The sequence below is a fragment of the Leopardus geoffroyi genome, chromosome A2 (genome assembly GCF_018350155.1).
Source record: "Leopardus geoffroyi isolate Oge1 chromosome A2, O.geoffroyi_Oge1_pat1.0, whole genome shotgun sequence".
NCBI classification, from domain to species: domain Eukaryota; kingdom Metazoa; phylum Chordata; class Mammalia; order Carnivora; family Felidae; genus Leopardus; species Leopardus geoffroyi.
The window spans coordinates 17,024,990-17,048,798 of record NC_059331.1 but is presented as its reverse complement, the minus strand read 5'-3'; the positions used below and the strand labels follow the sequence as shown (position 1 = coordinate 17,048,798).

The following is a 23,809-nucleotide window of genomic DNA, read 5'->3' as shown; positions in this document are numbered from 1 at the left end:
TTCAGAAGATACAAATGCTTAACAGAATGAAGACCACAAAGTGATTTTTTTAGAAACAGTAGTTATTTTTAAAATTTTGTTCCTAAAGCTACTGGGTTAAAAGTTCACTGTGGCTACTTGGTCTCGATTCTGGCTGGTGTTAAGTGGCATCATCCGCAGTAACTGTTCACCAAGGACTCCTAAAGAGCTCTAACATCTGCGTCTAGCTCATAAAAGATGGGAAGAGAGATGCTGCCTTCTTCCCTAAATTCACGCCCTGGTGAGGACAAATGTTTGCATGCAAGGCCTGTCACCTATATTGTTTTCGCTCACTTCACAGTTCAGGAACTGTGCGTGCATGGTGAGGACCACGTGACCTTGCATGGTGGAGCCAGGATTTGTGCTGGGCTCCATCTGATTCCAGAGTGACCCCACGATGCTGCCCCGTGACAGCACTAAGAGGGGGCTTACAGCAAATTCAGATACAGCTATTTCTCTTAGGGAGACCATGCCAAAGGAACTAGACTTCATAAAAATAGCCTTTAGAATAGGGCGTTTTCTCTTTTTACTTTCTCACAGAAATAAGCTTTTCTTCAGTGAATTTTAAAGAAAAGGATCATTGCATGTATGTGGAGACTGGTTTTTTAAAAATCTGTCATGAGATCATCTTTTTTCTTACAATTTTTTATTGAAATAAAATGTACCTATGAAGAAAAAGGTACAAATCATGAGTATTTAGTGAGTTTTAACAAAGAGAATATGCCTGTGTGACCAATACCCAGAAGCCCCCATGATACTCCTCTCAGTCTTCTTTCCTCCAGGACCAACAACTGTCCTGATTCCTACCAGCACAGACTAGTTGGGCTGGTTGTGAGTATTATCTAGAGGGAATCACACAGTGAGTTTTGCTTCTGTCTGGTGTTCGTTCTTACAGATGGTAAGTGTTGCTCTGAACATATGATAAACATAGGTATACATTTCTGTTGTGTGTGCCCCAAAGTACCTAGAATGGGTCATAGGATATGTGTATGTTCATATTAGTAGATGCTGCCAGTAGTGTTCCAAAACAGTTCTGTCAGTTTACATGCTAGCAGTGTGTGAGAGAGTTGTAACAGCTCAACGTAATTGTGTTGTGGGAGTGTTCTGGAGTTCAAATGTAAAATTAAATCAAGTGTGTTCAAGAGTAAAATTAAGAACAATAAATTGAACCCACTAGTTAAAAGTTGCCTTCATGTCACCAGTTCAGAAAAAGCTGGTTGTAACAGGTGAGTCTGGTACACCATAGACTAGCAATCCGCTAAAGGGGCCTTCAAAGCAGGGCAGGTAAGGAAGTGGGTAGTGTTTTAGGTGAAGTTCAGCTTCAGTCTGATTTGCTACAGGTGTCAGTTAACTCTGAGCTTGGTCCTTCCAACTATTGTTTCCCAAGTTCTAGAAAAGTTTACACGCCACAGCATTTATTTTAGGAGCTGAGGATGATTATCCAGGTCATTTGGCTAGCTTTTAGTATTTGGCCAGAATTTATAGTCTGAAGGAAGGGGAAATCAGCCTCTGAAAAACCAGCAAGGTTGGAGAAGTGGTGAAAAGGTCAAGACAGATTTATCACTGAGTGGTTAATTTGTCCAACCTTCTGACTTAGAGTTGGTATAATTATGGAGATAAATCCCACGTAATCTTTTCTCCACAAAACTGTCTGTCAGTGGTAGAGCCCGTAAAAATAGTGGCTCAGTCTCATGAATCTGCCAGGCTGTCAGATGCATGGGCCTGGTCCCCAGAGTGGCTGGTATAAACCCATACCTGCATATATTGCATTTAGTTTGAACCTCTGCAGTTTTCCTCCTCTACTACCCCTTAATTCATTCAGATCCTTAGAATTTTGTATAGAAAGAAAGTACTGTCTTCATGCTGTCCTTGCTCTTCCTTGGATCTTATTATTTGGAAATAACTTAGGAGCTCCAACTGTGTGTGTGTTTTGTTCCTGTCTCTGACAGAGGGTCCCAAGTTGGTCTGTTCCCTACCAAACAAAAAGGCAAAGGAAGTATCTATAGTAGTGTGTTTCTGGTGTACAGTGGGCAAATGGAAGCTGGAGGTGGCCCCAGCCATCTTTGTACATCCTTTGGGTTTTGCTAATCTAATAAAATACACACCACTGCATTTCGTCTTTTCATTTAAATTGGAAAACTGTGATTTCATGAAGAGATTTCTAAATTAAAGCCTTACTAGTACTCCCTGTGAAACTACCATCCCAGATGGCACAAGTTGAACAGTCATGATAGCAACAAGTTTTTGAGCAGGTACATAGTATCCTTTGACCAGGGTATAGTGACAGCACATGGGGAACCAGGAGAGTGGCCTGGGTAGTGACTGCTGCTTCCTGAGGTGTTCTTGATTGTGCTGCTTACCTGAGCCAAGAGGGCACCTCTGACTGTGTGGATCTCCTTTATTTTTTTTTTTTTTTAACTTATTTATTTAAATTCAAGTTAGTTAACATACAGTGTAATATTCACTTCAGGAGTAGAACCCAGTGGTTCATCACTTACATGTAACACCCAATGCTCATCCCAACAGGTGCTCTCCCTGATGCCCACCACCCATCTAGCCCATCCTCTCACCCACTTCCCTCCAGCAACGCTCAGTTTCTCCTCTGTATGTAAGAGTCTCTTAAGGTTTGCCTCTCTCTCCATTTTTATCTTATTTTTCCTTCCCTTCCCCTATGTTCATCTGTTTTGTTTCTTAAATTCCATATACGAGTGAAATCATGATATTTGTCTTTGACCTCTTTCGCCTAGCGTAATACACTCTAGTTCCATCCACATTGTTGCAAATGGCAAGATTTCATTCTTTTTGATGGCCGAGTAATATTCCGTATGTTTGTGTGTGTGTGTGTGTGTGCGCGCGCGCGCGCGTGCCTGTCCATCAGTCGATGGACATTTGGGCTCCTTCCATAATTTGGCTATTGTTGATAGCACTGCCATAAACATTGGGGTGCATGTACCCCTTCAAATCAGCATTTTTTTTATACTTTGGATAAATACCTAGTAGAGCAATTGCTGGGTCATAGGGAAGTTCTTTTATTTTTTAATTTTTTGAGGAACCTCCATACTGTTTTCCAGATTACATTGCCACTAGTTTGCACTCCCACCAACGGTGCAAGAGGGTTCTCCTCTTTCTGCATCCTCACCAACATCTGTTGTTTCCTGAGTTGTTACTTTTAGCTATTATGACAGATGTGTGGTGCTATCTCATCGTGGTTTTGATTTGTATTTCCCTGATGGTTGAGCATCTTTTCATGTATCTGTTTTCCATCTGGATGTCTTCTTTGGAAAAGTGTCTGTTCACATCTTCTGCCCATTTCTTCTCTGGATTATTTGTTTGTTGGTTGTTGAGTTTGATGAGTTCTTTATAGATTTTTGGATATTAACCCTTTATCTAATATGTCATTTGCAAATATCTTCTCCCATCCCGTCAGTTGCCTTTTAGTCTTGTTGATTGTTTCCTTCACTGTGCAGAAGCTTTTTGTCTTGATGAGGTCCCAGTAGTTCATTTTTGCTTTTGTTTCCCTTGCCTCCACAGACATGTCTAGTAAGAAACTGCTGTGGCTAAAGTCAAAGAGGTTACGATTTTGATGGTTTCCTGTCTCACATTTAGGTCTTTCATCCTTTTTTTTTTTTTTTTTGGTATGGTCTAAGAGAGTGGGCCAATTTCAGTTTTCTGCATGTTGGTATCCAGTTTCCCCAGCATCATTTGCTGAAGAGACCGTCTTTTTTCATTGGATATTCTTTCCTGCTTTGTCAAAGATTAGTTGGCCATATAGCTGTGGTCCATTTCTGAGTTCTGTACTCTTTTCTGTTCATCTGTGTGTCTGTGTGCCAGTACCATACTGATTTTGTGATGATTATGGCTTTGTAATACAGCTTTAAGTCTGGAATTATGATGCCTCCAGCTTTGGCTTTCTTTTTCAACATTACTTGAGCTATTCAGGGTCTTTTCTAATTCCATACAAATTTTATAATTGTTTGTTCTAGCTCTGTGAAGAATGCTGGTGTTACTTTGATAGGGATTGCACTGAAGGTGTAGATTGCTTTGGGTAGTAGAGCATTTTAACAATGTTTGTTCTTCTGATCCATGAACATGAAATGTCTTTCTATTTCTTTGTGGCTTCTTTAACTTTTTAAAAAAAATTATTTATTTACTTTAAGAGGGAGAGCACGAGCAGGGGAGGAGCAGAGAGAAGAGATGAGAATCCCAAGCAGACTCTGTGCGGATAGCACAGAGCCGATATGGGGCTCAAACCCACGAACTGTAAGATCATGACCTGAGCCAAAATAAAGAGTTGCACGCTCAACTGACAGAGCCATCCATGCAGGTGCCCCTTCTTCAATTTCTTTCATTTCTTCAGTTTCGTTCTATAGTTTGCAGCGTACAGATCTTTTATCTCTTTGGTAAGGTTTATTCCTATGTATCTTACGGTTTTTGGTGCAGTCATAAATGACATCGATTCCTTGATTTCTCCTGCTGCTGCTTCATTTTTTGTGTATAGAAATGCAACCAATTTCTGTATGTTGATTTTATATCCTGAGATTTTGCTGAATTCATGTATAAGTTCTAGTAGTTTTTTAATGTTTATTTAATTTTGAGAGAGACAGAATGCAAGTGGGTTAGGGGCAGAGAGAGAGAGAGAGGGAGACACAGAATCCAAAGCAGGCTTCAGGCGCTGAGCTGTCAGCACAGAGCCCGACGCGTGGCTCGAACTCACGGACTGTGAGATCATGACCTGAGCTGAAGTTGGACGCTCAACCGACTGAGCCACCCATGTGCCCCAGTTCTAATAGTTTCTTGGTGGAGTCTTTCGGGTTTTCCAAGTAGAGTATCATGTCATTTGTGAAGAGTGAAAATTTGACTTCTTCTTTGCCAATTTGTATGGCTTTTATTACTTTCTGTTGTCTGATTGCAAAGCTAGGACTTCCAGTACTATGTTGAACAACAGTGGTGAGTGGACTGTCCTGTCATGTTCCTGTGAAGGTCTCTTTTAAATTTTTTTTTTTTAATGTTTATTTATTTATTTATTTATTTATTTATTTTTAATTTTTTTTTCAACGTTTATTTATTTTTGGGACAGAGAGAGACAGAGCATGAACGGGGGAGGGGCAGAGAGAGAGGGAGACACAGAATCGGAAACAGGCTCCAGGCTCTGAGCCATCAGCCCAGAGCCCGACGCGGGGCTCGAACTCACGGACCGCGAGATTGTGACCTGGCTGAAGTTGGACGCTCAACCGACTGCGCCACCCAGGCACCCCGATGTTTATTTATTTTTGAGAGAGACAGAGACAGAATGCGAGTGGCTTAGGGGCAGAGAGAGAGGAAGACACAGAATCCAAAGCAGGCTCCAGGCTCCGAGCTGTCAGCACAGAGCCCGATGCGGGGCTCGAACCCACGAGCTGTGAGATCATGACCTGAGCTGAAGTTGGATGCTCAACCGACTGAGCCACCCAGGCGCCCCAAGTGAAGGTCTCTTTTAATGTAAAGTGGTCAGTACTCCCAAGGACTTCAGCCTATTCTTTTTTTTTTTTTTTTTTTAATGTTTCTTAATTTTTGAGAGAGACACAGACAGAGCAGGGGAGGCACAGAGAGAGAGGGAGACACAGAATCCAAGCAGGCTCCAGGCTCTGAGCTGTCAGCATCAGGCACAATGCAGGGCTCAGACCCATGGACCTTGAGATCATGAGCTGAAGTTGGATACTTAACCAGCTGAGCCACCCAGGTGCCCCAGGCCTCGGCCCATTCTTAAAGGAGCATGACGTGTCAGTGAGTTGAGTCAAAAGGAAATGACAAAAATCTAGTACATAGGTGTGGTGTAAGCTCTGCCCTCCTTTCCCCTGGGCATTTATAGTAAATGAAGCACTCTGGAATTTTCATGGATCTGGAATGAGCTGCCTGCATTGAGGAAGCCTCCATGTGTGAAAAGGAAAAGGACACACTGGCTTAAATACCTTTATGGTGTCCTCGTGATTAATAGTAGAAGAATTTTTAGAAGTGCCTTAAAAAACCAGAATAGGAATTGGTCTGAATTGATGAGAACTCAGACATGGTATAGATGATGTTTTAATGATAAAACTAGAATTAGTAAAATGTTGGTTGTTTAAGGAAATTTCCACCAAGGCATTAGTCACTTGACTTTTAAACCCCCAGGTTAGACTCACGTACACAACCCTACTTGTGAGAAACGGTGCTTAGGAAAGGATTCCAACCAGTCATCCCTTCGCAGCCCACCCCCTGAACTCCCAGCCCCACACCAAAAAGGAAAAAGGAATGGCTCATCACATTGGCCAAGTTTTTAGTATCTGCTGGGCCTTCAGTCCTGCTTGCGTCACGTGGATAACAAGGATCCTGAGCCACTTTCCGGAGTAGCAGGTTCCCCTTACAAAGAGAACAGTGAGGACCCAGTCTTCAACAAAGAATGTCTGTTGCAGGCGCCCCCCCCCCCCCCCCCGGAAGCTCTGCAGAAGGAGGAGTCCCCTAGGAGCCTGGGCTTCCCCTCACTTGGCCCCAATTGTGTTATTTCCGTTCTCCGGGGCACTCAGCCAGTGGATGTGTTGTGGACAGTTAGAAACGGAGCAATGAAATGTGTTCAAGATTGGAAATTCACGAGTTTCCTTTCCTAGTTTCATGTTCTTCTGCCACCTGCCTCTCCCATCCCCAAAAATAAAAATCCTTAAATATTCCACCAGGCATGTTGGGTATCATGCTTTAGTAAAAGAGCTAATAAACCTGAGAGAGTGTGAGGGATTTTTCCACTAAGCTAAACCTAATTTTAGCAAACCTTTCCATTTTTCAGGCTTTGGATGCCTGCTGTTTTTGGGGTGTGTGTGTGTGTGTGTGTGTGTGTGTGTGTGTGTGTGTGTGTTTTAGAGCTTGTATGTAGGTCAAACTCCCACCAGTTTTTGCTTTGATGCTGCTCTCAAAGCCTCATGTCGTCTGTCTCTCTCACCTCCCTCTCTACCAGGGAAGGAGATACCTGAATTTTTTTTTTTTTTTTCCTGGAAGACACATACAAGTGCACCCTTTTTTGCTTCATAAGGTCTACTCCTGTGCATTTCACGTTCATGTGGGCCAGATCTCTTCCTGTTTAGTAAAAGGTCATGAAAGTACTTTCAGACATTGTCATCCTTGTAAAAGTGATAAGAGCTTTGTCAGACACCAGAAAGAACACAGGAATGTTTAGATTTCAAGAGGACAGAGTTTGTATTTCGAGAAATTGATTCTGTTCTCTTACCAGTCCTCTTAAATTCTGCCCCATTTCAAATTTTATGTTAGAAAACATCTTTTCCAAGAAGAGAGCTCCTCCATCAAGGTAAGGTAGTGTAGGTGTTAAGGAAAAGAGAACGAGCCTTGGTAGCAGACAGACCTGAGTTTGAATCTTCTCTGTCTCTGTTCTTGGGATTTGGGGCCAAATTACATAGTCTCTCTGAGACTTCATTTCCTTATCTTGAAACTGGGCTCTTTCTGTCTTCCAGTCTGCCTGACAGCCCAGAGATTTCAGTGAGATAGCTGTCATTGCCTGGCAAATTGTAGACCCTGACTGAGAATGACATCCTTGTCTCCCGCTATCTGTGCCCTAAATGCATTGCCCTAGATGCACCCACACCGTGAGTTGTATAGCATGACAGCAGTAACCTCTGGATGGATATTGACTGCTCTTCATGCCCCTTCCTTTCCTGAGAAGTGTTTGTCTGCCTAAGTAGAAGTCAACTATTTTTCCTCTGATCCTTCCTGTCTGCTGCCACCTCTCTCAAGGAGCTATTGTTCTCTTGTACCCTGTACATCTGTGTCTCAGTGGCTTTCTTGCCCTGCTATGACAGGAAGGTAGGAAAACTTTGGTTTTCAGAAGGCTTCAGGATTTAGTTCAAGAAAAAGAAGTTTTTTTGCAGCCATTAGGTTTATGCCCTGGGAAAACCCTAAAGCTGCCCTATCACAGCTTGTTGCCGTAAAGAAATAGGGAAATAGGTAAACAGGCCACTGCCACTGAGCACCTAGCTTCGGAAATGGCACCACTGGGCCCTGATGGCAAGAGCCTGCAGCCATAGCCCAGTGCATGTTGGATAGGCATCACCTCATGGGTCTGTGTCAATCTGCAGTCGATTCTCCTCTTTCCCAGATTGTTTCCTGAATAGCTTGTTTCCCTGCTGGAACTCCCACACTGAGCTGCTGGTTGGAGAATTGTTTCTCTCTGGAGCTGGGTGTGGGTCAGAGAACTGACCCATCGGTTTAGTAGCAGCAAGGATTGCATCACACAGTCTGCTGGACAAAGGATGGATCCCCTCCTTCAGACCCTCATCCACAGGGTGCACTGCAGTACAAACACCATCTCTGGAGCCACAGTACCCAAGTCAGATCTGGGCTCTCCTGTTTACACACTTTATGACATTGGCGAGTGACTCAGTCTTTATGTCTTCCCCTTTCACAAACTTGGTGACTTAAAACAACAGACATGTGTTCCCTCCGTTCTAAGAGCTAGAAGTTCATAATCTAGGAAGGCTTGCTCTCTTCAGGGGTCTTAGGGGATAGTCTCTTCCTTGCCTCTTCCAGCTTCTGATGGCTGGTGGCATTCCCTGGCTTGTGGCCATGTGTCTCTTATAAGGACACTTGTCATTGGATTTAGGGCCCATCAAGATAATCCAGGGTGATCTTCTCATCTCAGGACCTTTAACTTAATCACATTTGCAAAGATGGCTGCATTTACAGGTTCCAGGTATTGGAACATGTCCATATCTGTTTGGGGGTCACCAGCCAGCCCACTGCAGGGGGCCAAAATGTGTTTGTTAAATTAAAAACTTACTGCAGGGGGCACCTGGGTGGCTCAGTCAGTTAAGCAGCTGACTTTGGTTCAGGTCATGATCTCCCAGTCCGTGAGTTCGAGCCCCGCATTGGGCTCTGTGCTGACAGCTCAGAGCCTGGAGCCTGTTTCAGATTCTGTGTTTCCCTCTCTCTGACCCTCCCCCGTTCATGCTTTGTCTCTCTTTGTCTCAAAAATAAATAAAGTTAAAAGAAGAAAAGAAAAACTTACTGCAGGAAGCAGAGCGGTCTTATAATAGCAAAGAAGAAAACATGGTGGCTGGAACTAAAGTATACACCTTAATTGTTTTGTGTGTTTTTGGTTTTGTTCTTTTAAGTAGGCTTCACACCCAGCACAGAGCCCAACACTGGGCTTGAACTCACGACTCTGAGATCAAGACCTAAACTGAGATCAAGAGTAGGACACTCAACCTACTGAGCCACCCAGGCACACCTGATTTTTATTTTCTAATGCTGACTGTTCTGTTAAGTCCTTTCACATGAACTGTTTCATTTGAGCAAAGAATAGTATGATAGAGAATTTGATTTAGAGTCTGAAGACTTGGATCTGATACCTCTTACAAATTCTGTTTCCGGTCTATAAAATGAAAATATTTGCTCTCATAACATGTTGGAAAAGCCAGTGACATAATAAGGCACTATAACAAGCCATTTCCTTGATGATACAGAAAGTCATAAGGTGAGAGGGGGCAGATATCTAGCTTCACTCTATATAATCTGCAGACCAAGGCTCTGGGCATCCTCAGTGACTTGCCCAAGAACACTCGTCTCGGGGTGAAGTGGAAGTGAGATCACACTGTTTAGTTTTCCAGTCTGGTTAGTTCCATCTGTACTTTCCTTGTTGAGGATGGTACTGGGTGGCTACTGACAGGGATGCCCACTGGTGATCCAGGAGGTGGGGCAATCTTGTCCTTCATGTCAAAGCCTAAAGCTCTGGCCTGCTGAAAATAAGAAGTAGTTGGGACTGCACAGTCGTGTATCCTGCCATTTCTGTGAGCACATACCTGCTTGCTCGCTCTTCTTCCTCCCTCACCAGGACTCGTTCTGCCCTTTTTTTGTAAAGGCATGCTTCACTATTGCCTTCAGTTTCCTGGAGAGAGATCTGAGAAGGGCAGGCAAAATGTTCTTCCCCGCTTGCTTGAGGCCTCTTGTCCAGGTTGAATTTGGAAGCAGGAGGCAGCTTGTACCCACTGATAGACACGGGCTGTATTGGCTGGTCTAGCACTTGGCTTCCATTGACCACAACTCCATGAAAAGTGTTTCATCTCGAGGTTAGAATTGAGAGGTTGGAGGGGTGCCTGGGTGGCTCAGTTAGTTCAGGTCAGTTAGCTCAGTTAGCTCAGGTCATGATCCCAGGGTCGTGGGATCAAGCCCCACATGGAGCTCTTCTGCACATGGAACCTGTTTGAGATATTCTCTCTCTCTCTCTCTCTCTCTCTCTCTCCCTCTCTCTCTCTCTCTCTCTCTCCCTTTCCCTCTCTCCCTCTCTCCCTCTCTCCCTCTCTCCCTCTCTCCCTCTCTCCCTCTCTCCCTCTCTCCCCCTCTCCCTCCCTCTCCCTCCCTCCCTCTCTCCCTCTCTCCCTCTCTTCCTCTCTCTCCCTCCTCCTCCATCCCTCCCCCCTCCCTCTCTGCCCCTCTCCCCAACTCATGCTCTCTGTCTCTCTAAAAATTTTAAAAATTAAAAAAAAAAATAAAAGTCCAAGGCTTAAAAGCGGGCCTCCTGCCTTCAACAACAAAAGTCTGCTGTCTCCCTGTCACACCACCAGAATACCTTTAACAATGACTTGTAGAGACTTAGACTCCAGAGCAGATGGTGACTTTTAGTAGTGGCCTAGTTCGGGTACGTGGCAGTAGAGGTGCTGGAAGAGCATCTCCTAAAAGTCACAGCCTCTTGAACAGCGGCAGAGGACTGGCCCTGACTCAGAAGTCTGGGGCACTGCCCGTGGGAACCTTCAAGAGTTCGGTACCTTCCCTGCACCCCACCTCATCACACTCCACTCACTGGGTGGCCAGTCCCATGTCTCTCTTTCCCAGAGCAGGAGTCCTTGCCTGTCCTGTCCACTTCATCCCCGCTGCACTCTGCCCGCTAAATTCTTCCCTGTATGCTTGCCCTCAGCCTTGCTCTCTCACCCAACCCCAGGTTGCCTGTGGGGTGCTGTCCCCCACCCACCCCTAAGCTCCTACTCTTATCTACACTTCCTGCCCTCACACAGCCCTTGCTTCTCTGCAGAAGCTTTTTTTCTCTGCTTTAGGCTCCAACTCCTCTGTATCCCTTCTGAAAGCTCTCCACACAGGCCATGAGCCCCACATTCCTCCCTCTTCCAAAACCTTTCACCAGGGGCCACTTGGGTGGCTCAGTTGGGTAAGTGTCTGACTTTAGCTCAGGTCATGATCTCACAGTTTGTGAGTTCGAGCCCTGCATGGGGCTCTCTGCTGTCAGCACAGAGCCCTCTTCAGATTCTGTCTCTTTCTCTCTCTGCCTCTCCCCGACTCATGTGTGAGCGTGTGTGTGTCTGTCTATCTGTCTGTCTGTCTGTCTCTCTCTCTCTCTGTCTCTCTCTCTTTCTCTCTCTCAGAAATAAATAAGTCCCCATTCTCTGCAGGGCTCATCCAGCCCCTTTGCTGAGTCCTATCCGACAGACCGTGGGTAGCATGGCCCTAACCTGAGTATGTTTTTCTTAACCTTTTTGAGCCTGCTGCTCCTCAGCGAAGTGCAGGTGATGGGTAATAACTTGATGCAGGTACCTCAGGGAACAGCAAGTAGAAAGATGCTACAACCAAGTGGCAGCTCTCAGGAGTAATAGGAGTGACACTCATGTTATTTTCTGATTGCTTAACTCAGGCTGGACCTTGTGCTTAGGAAAATCTGCTGTTGTCCTATCTCTAACCCCCTCCTTCAGTTTATTGCACATCATCTAAAATCCCAGGTCATCCACAAGATTGTCTAAGTTGACTGGAAGGTTCCAGGTGTTTTGGCTTGCTCCTTCTGTTGTTTTCCTCTTCCAGCACCCTGCTACCCCTGTACATCTGTGGGATGTGTGATGTATGACATATTCTTCCTTTCATCCCCATTTCATTCTCTAAGTTGATAGGCTCCTCATCACTATCTGTATGTGTCCTCGCACTGTGGTATGGGCACCCAACAGCATTTGGCTCTGATGGTCAGTTGGTATAAGAGTGGGTGGCAGTGTCAGACCAGAAGTAGGCCCAGTAGCTGCTCTTGCCTCCTCTGAAGCGATTTGACCAAGCTGTCCTCCAGTGGATGGACCTTGGAGACTCCTCTGCTGGGCTCTCAAATGATTGCATTATAGAGCTCAGAAAGGTGGGTCTCAGGGCCCAAAGCTTGCTGTCCCGTTTATTCTGAGGCACGATGTTGGTATACTTTGCTTTACAAAAATTGTCCCCCAGAGACAGTAGACCACTCTTCCCTGACCCTTGAACCTCCGGAGTTCTCTTCACTGCTACCCCTGTAGTGAGGGCCTCCTTTGTCTGGGTCCTACCTAGGTCGGAGAACAGACACTGGAAATAGATGGTGTGAGGCTTGAAGCTTTGTACGTCTTTCTTAAGACAGGGCTTTTTCTAAACAGTGACAGAGGACATCCCTTAAGTTGTCTCCAGTACTGCTCTGTATGTTTTATTTTTTTATTATTTTTTGTAATGTTTATTTATTTTTGATAGAGCACAAGTGGGGGAGGGCAGAGAGAGAGGGAGACACAGAATCTGAAGCAGGTTCCAGGCTCTGAGCTGTCAGCGCAGAGCTCAAACTCACAAACTGTGAAACCATGACCTGAGCTGAAGTCAGACGCTCAACCGACTGAGCCACCCAGGCACCCCGCTCTGTCTGTTTTAATTGACCATTAGCTATCATTCCCATCTCCCAAATTTTCCAAGATTGGACCTCAAGCATTCTTACTTCTAGCTGTCTTAGAACTATGTCTAGAAACCTGTATTTAATTTTTTCTTTCTTTCTTTCTTTCTTTCTTTCTTTCTTTCTTTCTTTCTTTCTTTATCTCTTTCTCTCTTTCTCTCTTTCTCTCTTTCTTCCTTTCTCTCTTTCTCTCTCTCTTTCTCTCTTTCTTTCTTTCTTTCTTTCTTTCTTTCTTTCTTTCTTTCTTTCTTTCTTTCTTTCTCTCTTTCCATTTAGAGAAAGAGCACGTGAGTGGGGGAGGAGGGCAGAGGGAGAGGAGGGAATCCCAAGCAGGCTCCATGCTCAGTGCAGAGCCTAACTAATGTAGAGCTTGATCCCACAACACTGGGATCATGACCTGAGCCAAAATTGAGTGAGACACTCAACTGACTGAGTCACCCAGGTGCCTCCTTTGTTAAATTTGTTTAAATTTTTATTTGTTTTTAAAATAATCTCATGGGGCGCCTGGGTGGCGCAGTCGGTTAAGCGTCCGACTTCGGCCAGGTCACGATCTCGCGGTCCGTGAGTTCGAGCCCCGCGTCGGGCTCTGGGCTGATGGCTCAGAGCCTGGAGCCTGTTTCCGATTCTGTGTCTCCCTCTCTCTCTGCCCCTCCCCCATTCATGCTCTGTCTCTCTCTGTCCCAAAAATGAATAAATGTTGAAAAAATAAAATAAAATAAAATAAAATAATCTCTATGCCCAACATGGGGCTCAAGCCCACAACCCGAAGATCAAGAGTCGCACGCTTCACTGAGGCAGCCAGGTGCCCCGAAACCTGTATTTAGTTTCAGAGATACTGAAATGACCTTACCTTACAGAGATACTGAAATCCCTAGATTTATAAAAACAAAACCATAGATTCTCTTTCCTTATTCTGTAGAGACTATAATTTACTTTACATGTATGTAGAGTTCATATGCACATGCAAAAGAGTGCTTCAACCTTGGTTTGTCCCCATTAAACTAGTCTCCTTTGCTTGTGGCCCTTTAAAACCAAGCCTAGCAGCCAAACTTCTGAGTTTAAGAGGAAATACTCATATCTAAAGCAGGATTGGCAAACTACAATCTGCAGACCAAACCTGGCCCATCTCCTGTTTTTGTACGGACCACAGGCTAAGAATGGTTTTTACAGTTTAAATGGCACGGGTGGGGGACTCAAAAGAAAAGTATTTATATCATATGAAGATTACATGAAATAACACATTTCAGAGTCCGTAAATATTTGAGACTCAGTCTCACCTATAATCTACGACACCTGTATGCCATCTGTAACTGCCTTCATGCTACCTACAGTGGCAAAGTTGAAAAGCACATGGGTAGCTCAGTCGGTTAAGTGTCCAACTCTTGATTTCGGCTCAGGTTATGATCTCACGGTTCATGAGTTTAAGCCCTGCATCGAACTCGCCACTGACCGTGCAGAGCCTGCTTGGGATTCTCTCCCCGCCCCTCCCCTCTCCTTCAAAACTTAACTAATTAGTTAATAAGAAAAGCTGTGAACAAGACCATATGATCTGCAAGGTCCAGATATTTACTATCTGGCTCTACAGAAAATGTTTTCTGAAAGTCCTGAAGGCTCAGTGTGAAACTGCAGACAAGGAGGTATTTTACTGTTCTTGTGTATAGTGTCTCCGTTTGTCAATTTCAAACCGGTAGAAAGAGATGAAGGTATTATCCATTTTTCTTGCTAATCCCCCACAACCACCACCACTGTGGTTCTCTGGGGCCGGTGCTTCATGGTGGGGTTTTGAAGGAGAGACTTTTTGTGGACAGGACTTGGAGATTCTGGTCAGAATCGCTTTATAATGTTGATATCAGTTGTGACCAGTACCTTTTCAGATATTTCCTCCCACAAAGCCCATGTGTAAAGCTCATTCTTAACTGAGCTGCTATCCTCAGACTGTGCACTGATGTGCTGTTAAAGTCCTCTCCATCCCCCGTGGTCTGTCCTTGGCATTTTGTGTCCTCAGGAAGATGTATGACCACTGTCCACCCAAAGTAACCAAAATGACAGCTTTTTTTTAGGGTGTTTTTCTTGTAATGGTTCTTCAGCTGCCTGCCTATACCAGTCATTCACTCCATAGATGCCCCATTATCCTTCCTCCTCTTCCAAAAAATGAAAATCTGGGCATAGAGATTATTACAGATTATTGTTCTTTTGGTATTTCAAATCCTTTGGAGGGTTAGGTATTTGTATTTAGCATTCTTGGGCATTGAATTGATCCCTTTCTTCCTAGTACACTTACCTTAATACTTTAAATCTCTTTCCACAGGTCAGATACCAGGCCCAGGTTCCATGATCCCTGGGCAGCCCATGCCAGGCCGCATGATTCCCACCGTTGCAGCCAACATCCACCCGCCTGGGAGTGGCCCAGCCCCTCCCGGTATGCCTCCAATGCCAGGAAACATCTTAGGACCCCGGGTACCCCTCACGGCACCTAACGGCATGTGTAAGTAGCGTGGTGGGGGGAAGCATCACCCTAGGGTCTCTCTGGGAGGGCTGGAGACAAGGGACAAAGGCTTTGTTCTCTAGATTATCTATAGTGTGGCAGGTCCGTGGACAGTGCAGCCTGTGACAGGGATTCCAGAAGATCGATCTGTGGTCCATGCTCTTCACCGCCCCTGATGAGCAGGTGCACAGGTGACGAGTACAGATGCTTGCAGCATTTGGCTGCATGTGCCATAATCTTTGTGGCCTGCACTCTCGACACTGAGGTCTGTGGGGAGGCCAAAAGGTCATTCCTCACCTGCTCCTATTTAAGCCGGTCTAGCTTGAATCTTATTAGACATACTGAGCTGCTAGTTGTTTTCCTACAGGAGCCTCTATGGACACAGGTTTCAAAATTGGAGGGTCAAAGAAAGAAAAAAACAGTTTAGGGCAGAAATAACAAGTTTCTCATATCTACTCCGGGATGGCGGTAGTAGCAACTTGACTAAGGAGGGAGTATTGAGGGGCTATGTTGAGAAGGAACAGGAGGTCCCAGCAGACTCCATGGAGAAGACACAGTGTGTGTCTGGCAGGTGTATGAAGCCAGTTCCTTACTCTCCCCCAGTCCTGGCCTCCAGAAGACTGCTTCAGAAGCTCTGACCTGTCCTTTACTCCTGTAGATCTTCTCAGAATGGTCCCAAAATGCAGTCAGTAGTGGCCAGATAACCCAGCCACGTCTTTAGTCCTGGTTCATTTAGATGTTCACATATGTGCCAAGGAGTCAACTCCTATTGACAGTACCGAGAGCAAGGTCTCAAGAATTCCTAGTCTCCAGGAGCTGTAGTTGGGAAAACGAGAAACGAACAGGTGGATAGTGGTATACAGGATTTACCACAAAGTGGTAAAGTGCCTGGAGTGCGCTGCAGCACTCAGGGAGGCTTCACAGGGCCAGGAGACAGGCTGCACAAAAGCTCATCTCCTTTCTCTCTGGGCCCCTAGGGACTAAGATAGTGTGGGAGCATGGAAGAAAGCCGTGTAGCTGGGTATAGGATCATGACAATAGAAAAAATGATCTCCTTTGAGTCCCGGTCAGAGGTTGTAGTATAGGGATACTTCTTTTCCTTGGCAAGAGAACCTTCACGTCGTTAACTTACAGATGGTAGGCAAATGTGTCAGCCTGCCAGGAGACTTGCCCATTTTGCCATCCCAGTTGCAAGAGCTGATATCACTGGTCTTTACCACTGTCCAGGATTTCATCCTGAAGGGCCGTCAGGGGAGCACCTTGAGAATATGGAGGGTTTCAGGTCCCCACTACCTGCCACAAGTGAGTGTTTCAGGGATTCTGAGCCACTGACTTGGCTGTTGGGTACCAGGCAGGCCTCCTCGGCCAGGGTGCTTCCTCCCTTCAGGCCTTAGTTTCCCCCCCTGAAAAGAGGACTCAAGAGATTTGACCAGTGGGCTCTCTCTCAGAGCTTTGAAGAGCTTTGGCAGTTTGGTGGCAATCTCTTGGGGGGGAGGTTGGATGAACTGACCGGTGAGCAAGGCCGTGCTTGAATTATTTATTTGTTTCATATGTTTTTATTTCTGACAAAATCCAGAGGTTTTAAAAGCCCTGGATTAAATAATCTCTAGGGTTCCTTTGTACGCTAAGCAGCTAAAGTTGAAATAGGAAAGAGCCCCAGACACTGATACTAATTGTTCCCTTCAGGACCTGACCTAGTTTTGGCCAAAAATCCAAGGACTGCAGTTCAGGAGCTGTGGGGCATCCCAGGACTGTCCACCTTGTGAGCAGCCGCCTCGAGTGAAGCTCTCTGGCCCTGGTGGAGACACTTAAATCAACAAGAAGTTATTGATAATCTATTTTGTGCCCACCTAGGCCAGGCACTGTGAGAGAAAGAAGACACAGAACTTGCCCAGGAAGGAGCTTATCATTTAACTGAAGAAATAACAATTAGAACCATCAAAATGCAATAAACTCAAAATACACTTAAGTTCTGACAAGGTCTGGAGTGATTCTTGGAAGGGGTGGGCCTCGCCTTGGAGGAGGTTGGGACAGATTCAGACACCCCAGCACCTGAGGGGGGACCTGGAGGGCCAGTGAACCTGAACTGCGCAGACCACAGTGGCAGCAGTGCCACAAAGTCTGTGTTAATTGCCTGCTGCGAGGAAAATTACTTCCCGTGGCATTTCTCTCTGAACGGGCTCTTCCCCAAGCCCTTGCGTTTCCAGCAATGATGAGTCCCTCTTGGCTGTGTTTGCAGATGCCCCTCCGCCGCAGCAGCCGCCACCGCCTCCGCCGCCCACGGATGGAGTCCCTCCGCCTCCTGCTCCAGGCCCACCAGCCTCGGCCGCCCCCTAGCCTGGAAGATGCAGGCCGCGTCCACGCCCGGCGCCACCGGCTGGAGTGCGGATGACGAGACTTGTGTTCCTCAGCTTCCTTGGGTTTCTTTTAGGATTTTTCTCCTCACAGCCCCAAGCACGCATCCCATATTTCCCCATTCCTCTTGCCAGCCCTCTCCATGCTCTGACACCTCTTGTGTTAGTTCCTCAGCCAGTACACAAGGAGAGGCTTATGGTGACAGTGTGCCCTGGTCATCCTGACAGTAGCCCGCATCCCCCACAGCCTGGTGTGGGGTATGCGTACAGTTTCTCCGCAGGTTCTGTCAGCATTAGATTTTGATGTCTGTCATTTTGGCTCCCCCACAGTTTTTTGCTTTGTCTTATGTGGATAATGCTTTATAATCATTATCTTTTTTTGTTTTCTTTTGTCATTGTTGCTTTAAACGAGAGCATCCTAAGTTAATAGGAACCAAAAAAATGGTGATGGGCAGAGGGAATAGCCAAAAGGAACATACCTAAAGGCATTATAAGTGACCTTATTTCTGCTAACCTGAGCTGAGATTGGTGCTGATGGTGAAGTTTCATGAGACTTTTGCCCCACACAGACGCACCAAAATTCGAAGAGATGGGGAAGGGACCCCACTGATTTTATTCCCAGCGAGGACCATGAGGGACCTCCACCCTGAGTAGCGGAACACGCCCCTTCAGTCCCTGCTAGGGTAGCGCACAAGCGTTAGAGCAGACCCACTCCATCCCTGGCCCACCAGTTTGGCTTTCTATGCAGATGGTTTGTTGGTTTGGGGGAGGGATTTGGGGAGGCATTCCTTAGTTCCCTAGACTAGCCAGGAAAGCTGTAGGAGCCTAGGGCAATGACTATCGAATGAGTCTAGTCCACTATTCACTGCTTTGTACACTCATTCTTTTTTTCCCTCTTTCAAAAAACCTTTAAAAAGGAAAAAAAAAAAGAAAAAAGTAAGTAGATAGTGCTAAACATTCTTGCTCATGGAACTTGGTTAGGATGGCTGGGGGTTCAAGTCCCCAAACTACCTCTTGCAGTCCAGGGTGAGTGGGGTTTAGTGAAGCGGTACTTTAGGTTTGGGATGGGATTGGAGAAGTGGGGCAGGATCAGTGGCCTCTCATACCTTCTCCCTTCCCTTTCTGAGATCTCACATTCCATCTGTCAGGGTTGTCAAGGAGATGCTGGGGGTACCAAGGAACCCAGTTGGCAATCAGAGCATCATGCTTTTGAGGGCTGGGGTACTCGGAATGGGAGATTGGAATGCCATTCCAGAGGAAGAGCCACAAAAATGCCTTAACTTGAGCCCATTTCAACCCCTGCTGATGAATGACTTGAGAGTTCTTGGTTTTCTCTTGTCCTTCCTGCCTTCTATCCTTCTGTGGATGGGGGAAGGGTGTGTTTGGTGGAGCTTGATTTCCAAAGCACCTGGCCTCTTCATGTCACACTCTCAAGTGGCAGTTTCATTATTTAGAATGCAAAGTGGAACACCTTTTGGGTATCTTTTTCTATATATTCTGTAAAGCTTTACATACGAGAGGATGTAGGGAGGTATTTGTAAAACACCTCAACTTTTTCTCTTAGTATCAGAAAGCAAAAAAATAAATAAAACCACAATTAAAATTTGCCTTTCAAACCCTCAGGTGTTGCCTCTAACCAGGTAGCCCCGGTTACCATCAGAGTACTGGAACCAAGGAGACCTTGTTCCTTTTGTGTGTGTGTTCTAGACTCTCGGAGTGGAAATGAGCTCGTTCCTGCTGGAGTTTGATTCCAATGCATTTGCCTCCAGAAAGATCCCAGTGCCTTTTGACAGTGGCCAGGGTTTTTTTTCCCTATTTCCTGCCAGTCTTTCCCAAAGGAAACTCATTCCAAATACTTACTTTTTCCACTGGGTTCTTAGAAGGAAAATGGAATTCTGGTTCATACTGTGGTCCCTTGTAACCTCAGGTCTTTAATGTGATCGCTTTCAAATTTAAAAGATCCAGGTGGAAATATTTTTACTATGCTGGTAACAATTCTACAGAATACCTGAATTCTTAACACTGTTATGTTTCAATATAAGTGGTGACTTTTTCTTTTCATGTCTTTGATCTGGTTTCGTTCCTGTAATACAGCCACCCAATTTTGGGGGGGGGGGGGGATAATACGTGGGGTTTTTTTTGTACAAACGTGTTTCTCAGTGTGGTGTTATTTTGGAGAAGGGAGTTTTGGAAGATTGGAGGAAATTGATCAAGAAGGCCTAATCTCCCTTTTTCAGTGAATAAATAGAACGTTTCTGGATTCTAGTCCCATTCTCTGCATTCACACATCAGTCTCTTCATGTGTCCTATGAAGAACCTAAATATTCAGCCCCACCCAGTCCTGGTCAGCAATTAAAGTTCAGTGATTCGGGGCCTCCTGACTGACCATTTCATGACACTTAAGGAGTACACAGTTAAATGTGCCTTGCCCACTGTTTGTTTCCATGGTAAAAATGAAGAAAGGAGTATGGCCAACATCCTGACCCTGCCAAGAGAAGAATGAGTAGTTTTGCTTTGGCAAGCTAGAGAATGTCAGGATGCAGTGTAGACAGCCTCAAGTTGGAGGCAGGCCTTAAGGGCAGTTAATTCTGTAAACCTTGATACACTTTTAAGGACAGCCTTTGAGCACCCACAGATGCAAACCCTGTGCAGAAGACAGCAAACCCTGTGCAGAAGACAGAAGCCATTGCCTTCAAGATGCTTATGAACCCAGCGAGGCAAAAAAAGTGGAATCTGGGTCTGCAGAGAGGTGAACGTTCGGCTTCTCCCAGAAGTGTGCCGGGCCAGTTGTGCTTTGCTTTCGGACCTGTTCCAACTCCTTCCTCCAGTAAGGGGTGTTCAGGCCAGCGGGGTCCCCCAGAGTTCCATTGCTACCCTAGGGTGATGAAGGAGGTTAATCCTTGATCCAAGTTAAAGACTGGTTTATAAACTTGAGTGTGAGTTCTATTTAAAGCATAACAGGACATGTACAATCAATCTCTCACAGTCTCAGATCTTTACTGTGGTGTGGTTCCCCCAAATGTGATTAAGGACAGCAGTTTTCCAACCTCAGTATGGATCAGGGTCACCGATAGGATTTTTCGCATGCCAGCAGCTGAGCCCCGCCCTCAGAACTGATTCAGTAAGTCTGGAGTGAGTTCTGAAATTTTGTGTTTTTAACATATTCCCAGGGGATCCTGATGCACCTGGTCAAAGGACCACCCTTTGAGAACCACTATTTAGGAAGGCTGTATGGTAGAGCAAGATCTCTACGGTTCCTGACAGTCCATCCTATGAGCTCCATTAGCCCAGTTAACATTTGCAGGCGTTATGTGCCAGGCATTGGACCTTGCATGCCATGAAATAATAACTATGAATAAGGTAGGCAAGGCCACTGCACTCCAGGCTGCTTATGCTCTTATGAGGTGGAGGAATACCAGACCCAAAGTAGCTAGTAAGAAATAGGATTTTTTAGAGAGTGCCAAGTGTTCCTGAAGAAAAACGGTGTAATTGAGCTTTCTGGGGGGTAAGGTAAATAGTCTGTGAATTGTATGTGCTTTCACAATTTCTGTCCTGTCCTGTCCCGCTGGATGTGGTAACCCGAGGAGGGTTCATCTTTACAGGAAGACCTCATCCTAATAGAGCACCCTTTTGTCTGGATATGCAGTGCCAGCCCTGAGATGTCTTTATGGAAACCCCGCTGCTTTCTGTGCAACCGTTCCTGGAACATGATGGCACTTCAGTTGCTCCTGTTGACGGAGGACTTCTTGGGGACAAGGTCAAAGTACTTTGATCCCCTGTTAATGGGTTATGTCCATCCAAGAAAGTCACCTTGCAGAATGGGATGGAAGCCCAGGAGCCCTGATGTTGGGTCTCCTTGTGAATGGCCCCCCTGGACTTCATTTCCCTGTGGCCTGTTTTTAGGCCTGCCACCTCTCCTATTAGGAAGCACCTTTGACCCTGAACTTGAAACCAGAGCTGAGACAGTAGTGACTAAAGGGGGAGAGTCCTGTGAATCAGCTTCATCAGAGGTTCCAAAAACAGCTGGAGCTAGCTCTCCCCGTGGATCCCCCAGCCCTCTCCCAACTCGTGAGACCCCAAGGAGGGAGAGCCTTTTCTGATCCCCTCTTCCTGTTCCTCACCTGCCTTGAAGAACTAGAGCCATCTCTATTCTCTTGTGTCCCCAGAGGCCTCTCGAGGCCCTTCCACTACAGACCTTTAGGGTATAGCCTTTGCAGACTTCAGCAAAATAGCCATGCCTTAATACAGCACTGTGACCACCACCTTCAGACAACTGAGGAAAGAAAATACCCCCCACTCTCTTCTATGGCAACCTCCCACCTAAGGTGCTCTCACTACCACCAGATGGTTCCTGAGGGAGTTAGGAAGCAGCAGTGACATTGGATGGTAATAACCCCGTTGCACAAGCTGATTTCCATGGCTGATTTGGCCCTGCCACTTACGGATTTCCCATGGCCATCCAGATTGACTGGCATTCCTTTTTCCGGTCTGCTTATTGTACAGTAGCTGTGGGGTTCCTGAGAAGCACTTGGAGAGGTCGCCAGCTGGGAGAGGCCTAGTTGCTCCATATCTGATGCTGTGTTGGCTTGTGCTGTGTGGCTTTCTCCCAAATGACTTGGCTTTAGGGTAATGAAATTCAGGGGCTTTTGCAGCAGTCTTGCAGCAAACCCACTGCCTGCCTGGACAAGATGCCCACCTGGACAAGATGCCCACCTCTAAATTGTCACATGCTTTTCTAGGATCAATACTTGTACAATTGAGAAGAACCCAGTTCCTGCGTGAGGAGGTGGTTGTCAGCGCAAATAACTCAAGTCCCTGCCCCTTGGTTCTTCCCTTCTTCCTGGTAATAGTGCAAGAAGGTCCACTACCAGCAGCCCATCCTCCAAAGTGGTCAGAGCTGACTGCCCTGCAGCCCAGAACTCTCCTGGCAGGGGAGAGGTCATGCTAGGTGGCCCTTTCTGACTCTGACTTAGGACATGAGTCTGGATTATTGTCACACTCTACCCTGTTAAGAAATCATAGCATTAATGTTTCAATGCCCAGGTGTGGGTGTTGGGGTTGGGAAGAGAGGCAGGGCTTCCATTCTGCCAAGTGAGGCCTGACCTCCGCATCCTGATCACTCTTATGAAATGAAGCAAGAATGAAAAGGTTTGAAATCAAGATCTTAGCATAAGTCCTGGCCTTACCAATCTGTGTCAGTGTGCAAATGTGCAAAATGGTAAGGTATTTGTAGCATGATGGTGAAGAACGAGACAAATTAGAGTACAGTACTAGGAAAACTAAAATGACAGTAGTTACTACTGAGGAACCATGCTGCATCCTGTCCTGATGAAAGTATGTCCCAGCCATGGCAACCAGAGAAGCTCCTGCCCTGGACAGCCCCCTAGTTAAGCTAGAGGCTTTCTGTGCACATGGAGGCAGGCTGTAGCCATGGCAATGGGCCTTATGCCTGCTTTGGTACTGGAGGCAGGTTGCCAAACCCAATAGGAACCTCCGAGGCATATGGAATCTTCATAAAGCATCCCTGATGCCCAAATGCAAAAAACTTGAATGGACATGGGCACAAGCTCTAGATAGAGCTAATTTTCCTTTTCTTTCACTCCTATGTCTTAACCACTGTGCCCAGAAAAAGTATTGCATTCACTGGACACTATGTTTACCACTTTCAACATATGTGAGTTGAGTTACTGACTCTCCCAAGGTCACACAGATCTGATGCCGAATCCTGCTGTGTCACACCCCATTGCACGATGAGCTTCCATCCATCTCCGAGGTGTCACCAAACCAGGTATGCTGTGCTGAGTTCTGAAACTGCTGGTGAGGTCTGCTAGGGAGGATCAGAATGAAAGTGAGTGGCAACCATTGATTTAAAATCCCAAAATGAAGAAGGTTAAAATTTGTCTCCCAGGAAGGGAAGAAGGTCGTTGAGGAAGGAGACTTTCCATATTTCATTTTATGCCATATGCTCGTTATAATTCAAAAATTGAACTTAAGGGGTGTCTGGCTGGCTCAGTTGGTGGAGCATGCAACTCTTGATCTTGGGGTTGTGAGTTCAGACCCCAGGCTGGGCGTGGAGCCTACTGCAAAAAAATTTTTAATTGAAAATAAAAATATATTTAAATATTTAATAAAATATTTTAAAACGAAAAACAAGTAGCTAGAGTCTTAACAAAGAAGTGGAAGAATGGCCCCGTTCAGACCTTATGAAAAACACGCGGGTAGTCATACCCCAGACCTCAAAGGGACCCATCCTTGAGGCATCCTTCCCACACA

General features: G+C 45.8%; 1 protein-coding gene across 5 annotated transcripts in view; it reads left to right on the top strand.

The window, feature by feature from the left end:
* SMARCC1 (SWI/SNF related, matrix associated, actin dependent regulator of chromatin subfamily c member 1) overlaps positions 1 to 19,796 on the top strand; it is a 175,813-nt gene extending 156,017 nt beyond the window's left edge. For 3 of the 5 annotated variants that reach the window (XM_045492723.1, XM_045492728.1, XM_045492724.1), the window contains 2 exons: positions 15,006 to 15,182; positions 17,422 to 19,796. In XM_045492723.1, the coding sequence (XP_045348679.1) occupies positions 15,006 to 15,182; positions 17,422 to 17,519 (275 nt within the window). In that variant the 3' untranslated portion in view covers positions 17,520 to 19,796. Of the gene's footprint in view, positions 1 to 15,005; positions 15,183 to 16,868; positions 17,152 to 17,421 lie in introns of those variants that run through there. The other 2 variants (XM_045492726.1, XM_045492727.1) reach the window with 1 other exon arrangement.
* The last annotated feature ends 4,013 nt before the right edge of the window (positions 19,797 to 23,809 follow it).